At 45.9% G+C, this 15,067-nt stretch overlaps 1 protein-coding gene across 2 annotated transcripts in view; it reads right to left on the reverse strand.

Annotated features, from left to right (window-relative positions):
• The window catches only part of LOC116939976 (uncharacterized), a 57,437-nt gene that overhangs the window by 23,390 nt on the left and 18,980 nt on the right, over nucleotides 1-15,067 (reverse strand). For both annotated transcript variants that reach the window (XM_076065379.1, XM_032949106.2), the window contains exons 3-6: nucleotides 13,237-13,322; nucleotides 6,848-6,887; nucleotides 5,335-5,415; nucleotides 3,631-3,738 (exon numbers count right to left, since the gene is read on the reverse strand). In XM_076065379.1, the coding sequence (XP_075921494.1) occupies nucleotides 3,631-3,738; nucleotides 5,335-5,415; nucleotides 6,848-6,887; nucleotides 13,237-13,322 (315 nt within the window). The remainder of the gene's footprint in view (nucleotides 1-3,630; nucleotides 3,739-5,334; nucleotides 5,416-6,847; nucleotides 6,888-13,236; nucleotides 13,323-15,067) is intronic.

Below are 15,067 nucleotides of genomic sequence, written 5' to 3' on the forward strand. Positions count from 1 at the left end.
TACGCTTATATATTTCCATTTTAAGGAGATGTTATTGAAGAATGTGCTGAGCTTCCAGTTGAATTTTGATCAGCATTGTCTCTCGGAAGAAGGTAATAAAGAAAGCTGTAAATCTGAGCTCAAAATAAATATACGAGCAAAGCCAGACTCGGGCGGACGGAAAGCGGACCAAACAAATGGAGATACGTCTGTTGGAGGGCACACAAATGGAAAAAAAAACACTGAAGAGTATATTTACCTACGAGCAGTCGTTGAAGGTGGACAGGGATCAAAACTTAATGAAATAAGAGAGAGGATGAGAGCAAGTGGCAGTGCCTTTTGGAGAAGTGAACTTGAGAATCAAAAGCAAAATAACCAACGTGCCAAAGAGAATAAACTTTCCCAGCTATGACGTGTGGATCTGACACACACTGGCGTTCGAACGAAGAGCTGGAGGTAGGCAATGATGCGTAGAGATGTGCATGCGTGAAATTGCACGAAGAAACAGAAGGAACACACGGATCGGAGGGACATATGCAAGTCAAAGACGTCGTATTGTTGACTGTTGAACAAATAATGTCGGCGTTGATGAGTCACACCACTCAAGAGGATGATGGTCGATGGTTGAGACGAACAATGGAGTGGCAGCCAAAGGAGGGAGAATACTGGAGAGGTGCGCCCGCCGTGGAGATGGAGCGATGGGATCGGCACTTGTGCACAAGCAAGGCGGATTGTTGCATCGCAAGACTACGAGAGATGGCGACAGCTTGGGGAGACCTTCAGCCAGCAGTGGCTAGATCATCGCTGATGATCACTGACTCTGCAAGTCAACCCAAATATTTTACTGAGCCCCGGCTGCCCATCGTTGATGATTGCGACCCATTGATAGTAAGTATCAACATAAAAGAACATTTAAAAAATGGTTTTCTAAATGGGATAACAGACTGCTTTATGCCTTTTGGCAAATATAAAAATTGTAACTGAACACAGGCCATTGCTTTTCAATCAACGATTGAACTCCATGGCCTCGGCAAGCAATTGTTATGCCAGTTGATGTACGTGAGTTTACGTTTCATGTTAAGTTAAAATTACTATTTCTATGGGACTCTTTTTGTCAGTGTCAGGATGATGGAAAAAAAGGAATAGGCTCATGTGTGTGCGTGCATGAAGTGAGATGGATTGTGAGCATCGTACAACTGTGAGGGATGGTAATGTGGGGAAAACCTTCATCCAGCAATGGATGCACAAGGGGCTGATGATGGTTGTAATGATCATGAAAATATATTTTTTTGGACTTTTAGTCATATCTTTCAGTTTCAGCGAGGGTTCTACAATTACGGCATAACTACAATCGCCAATGTCACCGGCACTGCCTTCTTTTTGAGCAGTCGGCATAAGTCGTTGCACCTCCACTTCTCATCAAGGAGCATAAACCATCATCACACGAACCCCGGTCATCCTCGCAGACGGTCACTGCATCGCGTGCTTCCAGATGCACATCTGCGGACATCTGGAACGCTCTTCCTTCCGATATTAGGAAGCCACTGGAACCATGCACTTTGAAATCGAAATTGAAAACTCATTTCTCTAGACAACTTTTTGTGTTTAGTTTGTTGTCCTTCTCCCGCACCTCCGATTAGCACGGTTGGCTACGTACGGTGCTAAAGAAGTTCAAGATACATACGGCTTAAAGAGAGACACGACCCAAAAAATAAACACATCTTGTTTATGTTTTTTGAAACACAGTCGCTGGGCACAGGCTCAAAACGACAAGTGGCCAGCGACAAACTTCACTGGTTGATGGTGTCGTAGATAACAATTAACACGTTTGTTCAATCAAGCAAGGTTACAAGCACGTTGGAATTATAGACGGTGGGAGGGAATTAAAATCTATCTCCTAATCGCGTACCTAGACCGTATTTCGCAGGCGAGCGCAATTTTGCAGCTTCATTAATGAGAAAGGAGAAAAAAGGGTGCAAGAGATTTGTGCTAAGCACCGCTATAGTTCCACTGCGGTAGAGACGTCGCTCCGCTATCATCCCCGCACATATTAACACAAACTGTCACCAGGCACCGTGCGCACGGGAAGGCGGCAATGTTTAAGCCGATGGACGTTGGCAGGTGTGCAAAGCAATCACGACGAGGTTTCAGAAAGGTGTCCTGGTGGCTCAGGGGTCGTAGAATTTGAGCAGACACCGCCGAGGCCCTGGATGTGAATGTGGGTAATGCCCACGCGTGATTAAACTGGGTTCTCAAATGTAGTTGATTGGTCTCAACTACATCGCCCGGTACATAGGGGGTCGTGAGTTCGATCCCGACCCTGACGCCTGTATATATGGAGTTTGCGTGTTCTTCCCGTGTTCGTGTGGATTTTTCTCCGGGTACTCCGGTTTTTCCGGTTTTTCCCACCACATTTAGAAACGCGTGTTCTGAGTATTTGGCTGCTGTAAATTTCCACACAATAAGCCACTTCGTTGAGCTTTCATTCGTGGCCAGGTCGCATCTAAAAAAAAAAAAAAAACTATATTGCTAAGTAGGCCTTACCTGGTTAAATAAATGTGTTTAAATAGTAATAGTTTTATCTGTAGTTTAGCCAAGTGCCAGGTTGAGTATTACAAAAGATTTGGTTGACCGTTGTCAACGAAACGACATCTCGCATTGTGGGGCGCGTGTGGGAAAGTACGCCCCGTAGCACGTGGATCAAGTGTCACTCCAAGAGATCTTGGGAAAGACGTTGCTTTGAAAAATCTGCTTCCACGTGCCACTCTCTGGCAAAGCAGGGTTGCTCTCTTACGGGGGGAGGAGGGGGGGGGGGGGTATTCCGAATGCACATTTTGTGTTATAATATGATGAAAGTGTGAAGCTTTATTTTTGTTTAAACTTAAAACATCCACGCTGCCGTATGAAAATTTTGTTTTGGTTCAGCAAAGGTGTGAATCTTCAACTGCTTGCAAACGCTAGTAAGAGGGAGCTCTCGAGAGACAGCCCCTACTCTTCCACGGTGGCCTCATCATCTTGGAAGAGTTTGGAGTACCCACACTTTACCCCACTGCACACGACCCACCGATCGGCGAACGGGAGCGTACCCATTTGTACCCCAGGGCGGACAGGGCCAGGGAGGATTTAAGGAACAGTTCCTCATCGCTTCGACTGCTGTAGCGGTAGATCCAATCGGTGTTGACCTTTGGATGGCAAGTCGAGTGTTCATGCAAAGTATCCCACCACCGCAACGACATACCGTAATCATAAAGAAAAACATATAGTTGTGAATCACATCGTGACTAAAAATTCTTGACAGTTTATCAAATCACAGGGATGCATCCATCCCCGAGTGTTCAGTGAGCTTAAAATACCGATCTGGATGTGGGCCTTTGAAGAGGGAACATTTTGTTCCTTCGCTCACTCTGTTGATGATGGAAAAAAAAAACGCTGACCTCCGGAATACTAGTCTAGCATGTTGACAATCACACCAGGGCAACATCCCATTGTTTTGTCAATCAAAACTTAAAACGCGACACAAAATTCACCGCGGCGTGGCTGCTTCTCAGCCGGACATGCCCTGCGCCACCACCGCCACATAATTTTTTTTATTATGAACAGCACTCGCTTTCAGCACGGGGTTTGTGGCCAGCGCTTGGAGCAGTAGCAAACCTCGTAGACGCCTTTGTTGTCGGAGTGAGCACGTGTCACCTCTAGCAGCAGCAACCACAACTTTCCTCTGAGCTGCAGCGGAACACCCTTGTACACCCTCCGGGACAGCTGTCGGAACACCAGACGACGATTACTCCGCCGCTCGGACGAAACTGTTTTTCTACCGCTGATTGTTATGTTTTTGTTATTTTTACTTTTTACATTTACGTGGCCATTTCGCCCGTGGTCAACTGGGTGGAGCGGAGGCGCACTGGTTCACGCACTACGCTATGAACCTGGCGAACGGGGCTTCGATTCCCGGCCAAGGCTAACACTGCCCAAAGCACCGACGTTCAATTTCAAATGCTTTTCACCGCATCAGCTTTTTTCCGTATTTCATTAACCCACATTGACCAGCGTTGTGGCGCATGGTCTCATAACCCCGATAGGCGACAAAGCTTGCAGAGGACTTCATCCAGCAGTGGATAGGAAAAGGGCTGTGAATGGCTATTAATTAATGGGGCATTTTAATACTCTACACTGGAATACTTTCTAATTTAGATTACTTCAGTGCCTTGAAATCCTGGAGATGCACAACTTACGCTAGACAGTTTATTTTCTATTCATCAGTTGCTCGTCTTGATAGGCTAAAACAGGGAAGTAAAAAGTGGTTGCATAGACATCTATATTCGGCTGGGTGTAGCAACACAGCTGCATCCCATTTTATTTGTCAATCCACTGCTGGATGAGGGCCTCCTACCGCAGTGTGGCTTGTGGGGATTATGTTGACTATACTTCATCACACTGGACAGCGTGGGTTGGTTGAAAGCTGAGTACACTACAGCAATGTATTTTGCTGGAGTGCCCTCCGCTGCTTACAACGTAGGCCCACAGCCCATAATGTTTGCTATGCATGCAGTCATGCGGTCGCCCATTGAAAAGCGCCTCCATGCAGGTACAACTCTGCTTTAGCTTCCAAAATCTGAAGAGATTGGGTGCATTCCAGGCGACCTGGTCATCTGCTCGACAATGGAAAAGCCAATTGTGTATTATTGTCATGGGCGTCCCATTGTTTCCGTGCTCCGTGAACACAATGAGCCAGTCTATGGATGACACCAAAGAATGATTGCCACCCAGGCAGCGATGACACTCAATTGATATTTCAAAAGAGTGAAAAAAATATATTACACACGTGCGTCCATTGTAATTTATATTACGGTTTGTACGCAAAAAGCATTTACATTATTATGGAACCAATTTCTCCCCCCTCCATTTATATCACTGCCAAATATTTAAATTCTGTCATACACCATTCGCCAACCCCCACCTGTTTTGGTAGGAATACGTTACATTCTTGCAAATAATAATACAGCAATAAAATGCGTTTCCCGTAAAAAAAAATAAAGTAATTACAATTGTATACGAACACAAACACACACGAGAAACCCCTTTTCCGCAATTTGCAGCTGTGGCGGTGCAGCACCGCACGCGTTCATAAATAATAAGCGTGCGGCGACAGCGGCATGCCGGCGAGCGTGGAAGCCAGCGGGGAAACGCAGTGGCGAGCGGCGAAACAGCGAGCGCGGGCGGACGGTGGAAACAATGAGAGGAAGAGCGAGGCTGGACTCAGACGCCTGGTTTTTTTTGGGGGGGGGGAGGGGGGGGGGAAGTGTCCACGGTGCTGTGGAGAAACAAAGCGCCACCCGCAGGGGACTCTGCCACAACCTTGTCGCTGTTCCGGTACTTGTCCCAGGTCTTGAGCATTTTCAGCCACTTGTTTGTCCGCTCGATCTCCAACAGCTTTTGCTGCACGAATAAACGAGGCAGCGCGAGGCGTTTAGCACGGTGGGGGGGGGGGTGGGGGGGTGGGGGGAACGCAACGATCGGTTCGAAATCGGTTCTTGCGTTCGACACGTCCCCCCCAAAAAAATCTGCGTGCAAGATTCGGTTTGTTTACAATCCGTGTGTACACTCATGGAGGTGCAGCACTGCAATTGCGAGCTCACGCCACTGCCTGCCGAAAACGAAACTACTATTAAACATTTTTTTTTATTCTACCAGGTAAGGCCCACTGAACTATATAGCTCTTTTCACAAGTGACCACGTCACAAATTATAGCCTCATTAAGTGGCTTATCACGTGCAAATTTATAGCAGCCAAAAACTCTTAAACGCATGTTTATAAATGTGGAGGGGAAAACCGGCGAGTCCAGAGAAACATGCACTCGACCACGGGGAGAGAGAGACACACAAGCAAACTCCAAATATACAGCAGGCGTCGTCAGGGTCGGGATCGGACCCACGACCTCCCGCATACCAGGCGAGGGAGTTAATCACTGACCACCACGGCGCCCCCCACAAGTAAAGGAGGCTCCAGAGAGCCCCCTATTGTGGGGGGGGGGGGGGGGAGGAGTTTTTGGTCTTAGCTTCCACACTGACCAGGCGCCTTTCGCAAGAAGGTTACCCAGACTCTTTACCCCACGCGCCCATTTATACTGCCGGGTGGACAGAGGCGGGGAGAGCAAGACTTGTGCCATTGTTTCAACTGCCGTGCCGGAAAACAAACCGGCGACCTCCAGATTACATGTAAAGTGTGATAACAATCCATGTATGTTCATGCGAGTACAGTATTTCACTGCCACAAGGACATTCTTATAATTCAAAAATATATAACTTGTGAATCGAACCATGACTGGGATTCTTGACAAATCATCAAATCACAGAGATGTACCCATGATGGCCAGTGAGCTTAAAACCCAGATCTCGATGAGCTCATTTAACTCAAAAGATAATTAGAAGGAGCTTGTCATTATTTCCCTTTGTTGAGACAAAATGTCTTTCGGTAGTCATTTTGAGGGAAGCTTCCTGTGTACTACTATTAAACATTTTGCGTGGTATTTATCATTCTATTCCATATTTATAGGTGACAATCGGCAGGTGAACAAGTGTGACCAGCGTGAAACCCACAGGCTGAGCTTTGACAACGGCTGCATAAATGTACGCAGGGCTCAGCCAAGGAGCTTGACCTGTGAGTGTGAACATCCTGTATAAATATGCTTTGCAACTTCACTAGTGCCCATTTAAAGCAGGATAGTGTTGACCAAAGCCAATTCAACTCTGGAGCCAGTGTCAACGAGATGACCGGAGGGGAAAAAGCTAGCGCATGTTGAAAACAACTTTCGCCGAGATTAACACCTGCCGGCCAAAGTGCGGCTGCATCTCATCGATGAATCACTTACCTTCTCCTCCAGTGCATCTGGAACTGGTAGGTCTTCGTTGCTGCAAAAGAAACCAAGGCGAACGTGTTAACACTGCTGGCTGTGGAGGCTGCCACAGTGTTCAGAGAGGCAGGGCTCAAAAGGGATCGTTTATGGAGTTTGTGGATAAATCCCTCCCGTACGAAGGAGGTCGTTCTTCCTCCACGACTTCTCAAATGCTCCGGAAGCAGAGCCGATCAGAAGACGCCTTCTGTTCTATGAGGCTCTATCTTCTGCATCTCCCTCCCACCCGGCTATCCGTTCTGTTGACTCCTTTTTAAGTTTCAGGCTCATTAAGATATTTTTCTTCTCCCTTTCTAATGATTGTCTCATCACTCAAAAAATAAAAGAAGTATGCATTCCGTTTTGTCCCCCTACAGCTCACGGTTTATTTTAGACAGAATCCGAAATGTTGTGTGTATGTACGTTGCACTTCTTTCGCACCGCACGTAGCCAACCGTGCTAATCGGAGGTGCAAAGTTCAAGTACTGCATTGCAACACGTAGCCTTTCGCAACCGATATTATCCCGTAAGAGGGTTTTTTTTTGGGGGGGGTTAGATCACGCAAATATAAATGTGTCGTTCTATTATACTGTATTGTAATTGAAATGAACAAGCCGCACGAGTGAAGTTCATGTGGTCCATGTCAGGTCACGTTGCACTGCTGCTGCCTTTCTGTCGTTGGGAGTTTCACGTCAAACCAAAGCACGACGTGCTCGCAGAATTGTGCGGCGCAGGTGCCCACGTGAATGAGCGGCACGTCGCTCACATCTTTAACGCGACCACCAAGTGCACTTGCATTGGTGCCGTGAACACACGTTTATATTTATATATACACGCGTACTCTACATACATCACAGTGAACCGTCTAGGTCCACGCAGCAGTAAGAACGAATACACCACAATAATAGGGTTTTTCCCCTTTTTTTCTGGCAACAATACTGAAACCTTTTTACAAGGATTTATGTCTGCATTAACCAAAATACCTGCAGTCAAAATGCAAACAAAAAAACATACTATGATAATATATGCATTGTCCTTGAAACTGATTGGTCCACACCAAGGGACGGCTTTCTTTTGAGCCTCGACCCAATTGGTGCTCGACCAGATGACGCCAAAAGGCGTACAGCTCAAAGACAATGCACTATCAAAGTAATGAGAAAAAAGGGGAAAAACCCTATTATTATATTTTGGTACTGGACAAGGAGGTCTAATGATGTAGATGCTCACCCCGAGCCCTCATTAATTTGATAGTGCATTGTCTTTGAGCTGTGTGACGCTTTTTGGCGTCATCTGGTCGAGCACCAATTGGGTCGAGGCTCAAAAGAAAGCCGTCCCTTGGTGTGGACCAATCAGTTTCAAGGACAATGCATATACTATCATAGTATGTTTTTTGTTTGCATTTTGACTGCAGGTATTGTGGTTAATGCAGACATGAATCCTCGTAAAAAGGTTTCAGTTTTGTTGCCAGAAAAAAGAGGAAAACCCCTATTATTATATTTTGGTACTGGCAAAGGAGGTCTAATGATGAATACACCACAGTCAGTCGATCGGCAGGTCGCGTGTGTCCGTGGGGCGATAAAGTGTGGGTACTCCCGCCTCTTTCAAGGCGTCTGCCCTGCGTGGAAGAGTAAGGCCCCTCTCGAGGACAGAGGCCGGCGGACAATGTGTCTCCGGAGACGCACGCAGCTCTTCAAGGACAGCTTCGCGAAGTTATTTCATTCAGGAAAGGCCGTCTCGTATATATCCATGCGCATTGCGGCTCTTGAAATATCGATTTTTTTGTTTTCTTTCACCGAATCATTAAGAAAAAAGTGTCTCTTCTTCTCGTTGATTGGTTGGCGGCCCCTGCTCTAGGATCTGTGGAACTATCCTCTAGTTGGGGGGCACCTTCCTCCACCAGCGGTTGGCGTGGAGGGGGGGGGGCACCTTCCAGCGAACTCGAGGACGGAGCGTGTTGTGTGTGCGCGACGCACGAATCAAGATTTTCTGTTTCGCACCGAGCTACACAAAGGGGGGATTGTAGGGGGACGGGCACGGGAGCGTAAATGTCCACTTGCGGTTCCGCCCAGACATCGGACGCGATCCACTGGGGCGCCGTTTCGAGCGGCTGCGTTGCCAATCGCGAGGCGGCGAACGTTGCCGCTCAGCCCGCGGGTCGCCTACAAAATCTTAGAGTCGTCGTTGAAGCAATGGGGTTCACATCCTGACGCGCGTGCGGTCGTCGCTATTTTGAAAGCGCTGCCATGCATAATTTATCGTGTTGCCGGCCCGCTCAACGTAATAGTGTAAGCGTGCCCCGTGCTCAGATTGCAGAAGAATGCGATCTATCCCTGGCAGGTTCTTTAGGCAACTGAATTATGCCCTGCAGTGGTAACCCGAATCCCGCCAGGATTTACCACACGCCAACAGGAAATTATAACCAATTTCCTGCATCTTAATCGCCGAGACCGTGGCAAACACCAGCCTAATGACTTTAGTTTTTTTGTTGGTGGACCAGGTGGCTTGGCGGTTAGAGCACGCGGTTCACGACCGAAAGGTTTCCGCGTTCAAATCCTGGTTTGAGGTTGACACGGCCCATCATCCCTCCAAGGTGGATACAGTTGGTACTACTCTGTGGCGGAAGTCAACAGCAGTTGTCTTTTACAGATTCCCATCGCCGTCATAGGAATGTGGAATATCCGCCACTGTCTCAGGGCCGTAAATGGGAGTTGAGCACCCTCACTGCTCATTTGAGCAGGAAATCATGTTGACTATTTTTGTTTGTACGTGCATAGTGCTATTGGGGTTTGTCTCTGGCATCGAGTCTGTCTCTGGCAGGGCCAAACATGATATTTATTGTGCTTGGGCAGCCAGGCTATGGCAGCTTGCGATGCCCTCAGACTATATGTGTGGTGTTCCTTCCAAAGTAATTTCTTTCCTATGATTGTTTTAAAATTCCAATTCTGTGTGCCTTTGGCTTCCCTGAAAATTATGGCTATTAAAATGTTGATGGGTTTTTTTCGTACAATTTAAACTGTTCAGTAAAAGTGCTCCCCATTCCTTTGCATGAAGATCACGTTGGGTAAACAAGCGCGCACGTTGATTTAATTGGCATAGATTCAGGGAGACTTTTGTGATCCCCTATCAGAAACTCATTTGTCTTGCTCAACTGGTTATATGCGTTAAAAAAACGTTGTAATCACATGCTTTATGTGAATCTCTTTATTATATAACTACAGTATAACAATAAATAATTGACATCCCGTTGTCGATCCACTGCTGAATCGCCTTCAAAAAATTATTTTTCCTGAAATACCATTTGTTGCATTGATTACCATTGGGCAGCTATTGTTTTCTTTGTTAATATATATTTGATTTGTAATTTAATATTCTACTGCCGTGCTCTTCCTCAGGAAAACGAGTCATTCATCGAAGTGCATTTCTAAAATGTTTCATTGTGTGTACGTGTATAAATATCCTGTTCAAAAACACATCCATGTACATATCGTCTCTTTACACTTAACTATGTACAAGTCAGCATATTTACTAAATGTGTAGCATCCAGATACCGAGAATTCGCCTTCGCATATTTTTGATTAGCGAACTTGAGCATGGCTTTATCACTCGCGAGTAAATGAGCAATACGAAACTTTAATCTGGGCCCCACATGTCCCACATTCATTCAAACAGTCGAGAGAGTGTTCTCCAAGGAGTGGCTTTCTCGACGGTCATATTGCTCAACACACTTTAAGTATTGCCACTGTATCCGTAAGAATGACACGATTCCTTTTCCAACTCCAAGAATAGGCATTTCCGAAATGCTTCACGAGGCGAGATATTAACTGATGAGAGCAATTTTTGGCTGGCACTGAGGTCACCGGACTGAAGTGCATACCAATTCTGATAACCAGGCCAGGATTATGGTCACCCTTGGGCTTTGAGCCAGGACCTTATCTTGGGTTCCCACGCCTATGTTCACATTCCTATATAATCCCCTGCCTCTGATTTTATGGGGCCTTACGAGCAACATCAATGATTTGGTTGCTGGGTAATTGAAGAGTTGAGTTCACTTCGGCCTCAGGTCAGCCCGGACTTCATCACGGCTAACAATGGGGGAGCCCTGAAGCCTCGGAGCGCAAAGGTTCGTGGTCATATGCAGTCTGCTTCACAGCGGACAGTTCAGATCCTGTGACATCATTCGAAAAAGAGTAGGCCACGTGTGCTAGCATCACAGTCCACAAATTGTGCCATATTTGCAGATTACTTGCAAATTGGCCAATTGGGTAATGCAGTACATGGCAAAAGTGCAAATTACTGTTAAACTACTGCAGACTATAATTGCTTGTGAAACGTAGTGCCCCTGTGTAAGTCTTGCGCTAAAACAATGCCACGAATATTCGGAAGCCACTGGAACTTTGAAAATTTTATTCTAGATTGAAAGTACATATCTTTAGAACTGCTTTTTGTGTTTAGTTTGTTTGTTGTCCTTCCCCAGCACTTGCGATTAGTGCAGTTGTCTCTGTACGGCGCGAAAGAAGTTCAACATACCTGTCAACCCATATGGTTTACACGTATTCTTGTCCAGGGAAATTGAGTAAAACATTTTTTTGTCTATTTGTTTGTGTTTCTCCCTTGTGATGGAGCTTTGTAGGATGGATGTTGAGATTTATAAGGGCACGGGGTGACCACTAAGGTCTGAATTGGTCTGTAATAAGGTAGGCACTGATAAGGGGTTGACAGGTATGCATACATAGGAATATCAAAGATGCCCATCGTTTAATGCAATTTGAAGCCAGGTTGTTGCTCTGGCATTGCTACAAACCCTGACAAGCCCCAATAATGCATACCCAGAATGAGAATAACCTGGACTAGCTTACTAGCCTAACATATATAACGGAAAGTTAAAGAGTAACCATTGTCTCAACGACCTCCAAAGCAGTAAATTTGACACTGCGGTAAGTGGAAAGCCCATGAACGCGCCAACGAGGGCGTAACGCACACGTGGCTGCAAGACAAAAACAATGTTGAGTGCAGCGCCGCTCTCACGAGTCGAAGTACGCGTACAGTGGGCCCACGTACAAACCAGATTAGCGTGTTAATTGAGCTTGTGAGGACGGTATTCATACACGTGGTGTTTACAGTGGCCCACCACAGAGGGGCCCCCTGGCAAGGTGGTGGCTGGGAACAGGCTTAAGGCCTTCCTGGTGTGGTGGCGACGTAGGCAAATCGGATTTTATATTCAGAACATGTTTTGGGGATTTTGGTTTTTTAAATACCAACATTTCATGCGTAAGTTTATCGGCAATGTAAGTACAGGTATGTGTTATGGTCAGGCTTATATGTGGCTCTCCATTCAATTCGTTTAAATCCTTCACTATCATTGAAGATACAACTCAATTTGAGATTCAATAGAATACTGGGAGGATGGTACTACGTAACTCTGCATGGCACAGAGTGGAGTACTAAACAGGTACAAACACTCAGTAATTGGCTGTAAACGTCTTATTATACAGGGGATTGCAACGCATGGACAACTAATCGTTGGTAGTTCCTGTTTACCGCCTGGCTGCCCTCCATCTTGGCTGTGGTTACTCAGGGTAACGCAATACAATACATAAACAACTACATTTTGTTTCCAGATGAAAGCTTATGCCTGCTGATTAAAAAACTTTCAGTGAGACTACAACTACCTATGCTCCCAATTACCTGCGCTCAGAATCAATCAGCATAAAATCGTAATGTTCACACATCGATTCCATTGTCCGTGCTCATCTATGAATTATGAGCGGTAACCCACATATCGTGACTTATTATATTATAGCCCACGGGTAGCTGTGTGGATATGAGAGTAATTCTCGCGAATAATTGTGGGTAATAGGATGTGCTAATAGTGCTCCCCACATCAGCTCAGATAAGAAGAATGTCACTGTAGAATACTTGATGAAACTAAGTTCATTATGTAAGATCAGATAAAACATTTTACCATTTAGTATACAAACTACTTTAGAGGCCTGAGGCATGAAGAAGACTTTAAACTTCATCCTTATTTAGTCCTCTGTCCATTTGCAGGTCCATGCCTCAAAAAGCCATCCATCCTGTTTGATATTGAACTTTCTTCTTCATTTCGCTCCACGAGGTTCCACTTCCTTCAAATCACCAAACAGCATATTTCTTATTCTGCCTCTTGGCCTCGTTCCCAACATCCTTCCTTCCTTCCTTGTAAAACATTGGACCCCCATCCGCAACAAGCCAGCCGTATTATGGGGAGCTTAACATATGAGAGCGAAAAAAACAACAACCCAGAACAGCTCGTTGTGTTGCACCGTGATCGTGTGACCGCATTGGGGAGAAGTCCCTTGCGGGTGCGAGAAGGGAGGGCAGGGTCTCACTGGAGGAATCCAAAGCGATCGGTGACTCTATAGATCCGGAAGTCGGCATCTTCCCACGGGTCGATTTCCACTCCGTCCTCACGGCCCTGCCACGCGCACAAACAGGCAGCGGTGTCATCACGGTGTCACTGCTTCCCGGGGCCATGCTTTCCGGCTGGAATCCCACGGCGTGAACGGCCAATAGCCATCGGCAACAAATCCATTGCTAACGATGTGAAACATTTCATAGCAACGGAAAAGTGTGAAAGAGCACTTTGTATTCAGAACACTCGTGAGGTGGCTGGGATGATATTTTATTAAAATCGAGGCTGGTATGCCTCAACTTGTTGTAATGAAGGGTATTTTCATTATTTAATTCTCCCGTTCTCTATTTTTATTGGATGTTGCTGTGGTGTAGTGGTTAGCACGCTGAACTTGCAGTCCAGAGGTCACCAGTTCGATTTACTCTCCCCGCGTGGCAAGTTGAGACAATGGGCAAGTTTTATTTTTAATCCCTCGGCCTCTGTCCACGCAGCGTGAAGGAGTAGGCCAAATACCCTCCACAGAGGCTTTCTCGAGCTCTGTCTAGTTGGAGGCTCTTCCACCAGAAAGTGTGCGAGCAAACATTTGTAGGGGCAGCACCCATGTTTCTGACCCCTTTGTTTGCGTGTGTCCTGCTTTTAATTAGCTTCCAAAAATTAGCACAAAAATCTAGACAAAATTTTTATTTGTACACGTTTGGGTGAGAATGCAAAGATGTGTCATTAAAAATAGAATCCTTCTTGTAGATAAAAAAGGGTGCAAATCAAAAATGTATCTCAAAGAGAGGAAGAAATGCCATATTCTCCTGTGTAGAATACATCAAAGATGCCATTTTCAAACAAGCCAAATTGCTCCACTTTAAGAGTTGTGAACATCACCGGATGGACATTTCGCCATGAGAACGGTTTCGGGGACAGCCAGTGCTCAATTTTTTTACTTGCACAAGTAACAATTACAATCACGATGTTGACTCCAGTGATTGCGTGTCGCAAATCACCGCCGAAAGCGTACAACTTATTGGGTTCTTTTTATGGATAAAGATTTGTAAAAAGGATGAAAATATATTAATTCTGGGGCTGTAAATTACATTTTTGGAAAGGAAAAAAAACATTTCCACCAAACTACACGCAACTAATGTTTTGGTTATTTCTTGACTTTTTGTTATTCACCAACGATTTTTTTTTTTATCCGTCCAGGGATTTGCCATTGCCCCTCGTTTCGAGTTACACCAAGCGAACAACGTGTGGCTTATGCCACAATGCCTTGCATTGTAAAGCACGTCATCGCTTGCCCAAGGTATTAATTAATGAATACTGCACACCATAAATACCTGCCAAGCGTTGCCATGGCACCTGTGTGATCCACACTAAGAATGGACCCCTATCACCTGCACTGTGCCCGCATTGTGTGAGCGGCCACTCGCCAAAAAAAGACTCCACCTCCCGCCCGAGCCACCGCGCTCGCTCGCTCCTCACGAGGAGCCAGCACTCAATAATAATCATGACGCTACAGTCATAATAAACAGGTAGAGGTGCAGCCTTGCAGTTGATTGCTTATGCCACTGCTGACAGGACAGTCTCCACTAGGGAGGAACCCCTTCGAGAGGGAATTAGGCCCGCTCTTCCCACACCTGGCCAGAAGGTTTGGGGAATTTGAGTACACATGTCCGTTGCTTCAAACTGTAGCGCCGGGAAATTTAACCCAGCGAATTCTGGATTTGCAAGTCCAGTGTGCTAACCATGACACCAATGCAGAATTTCAAAATAACAAAAATAATCATATAAATGAAACGCATTTGGGCATTCAATCA

Source organism: Petromyzon marinus, chromosome 7 (genome assembly GCF_048934315.1).
Source record: "Petromyzon marinus isolate PM22_M1 ecotype Great Lakes invasive population chromosome 7, UKy_Petmar_22M1.pri1.0, whole genome shotgun sequence".
Lineage (NCBI taxonomy): Eukaryota > Metazoa > Chordata > Hyperoartia > Petromyzontiformes > Petromyzontidae > Petromyzon > Petromyzon marinus.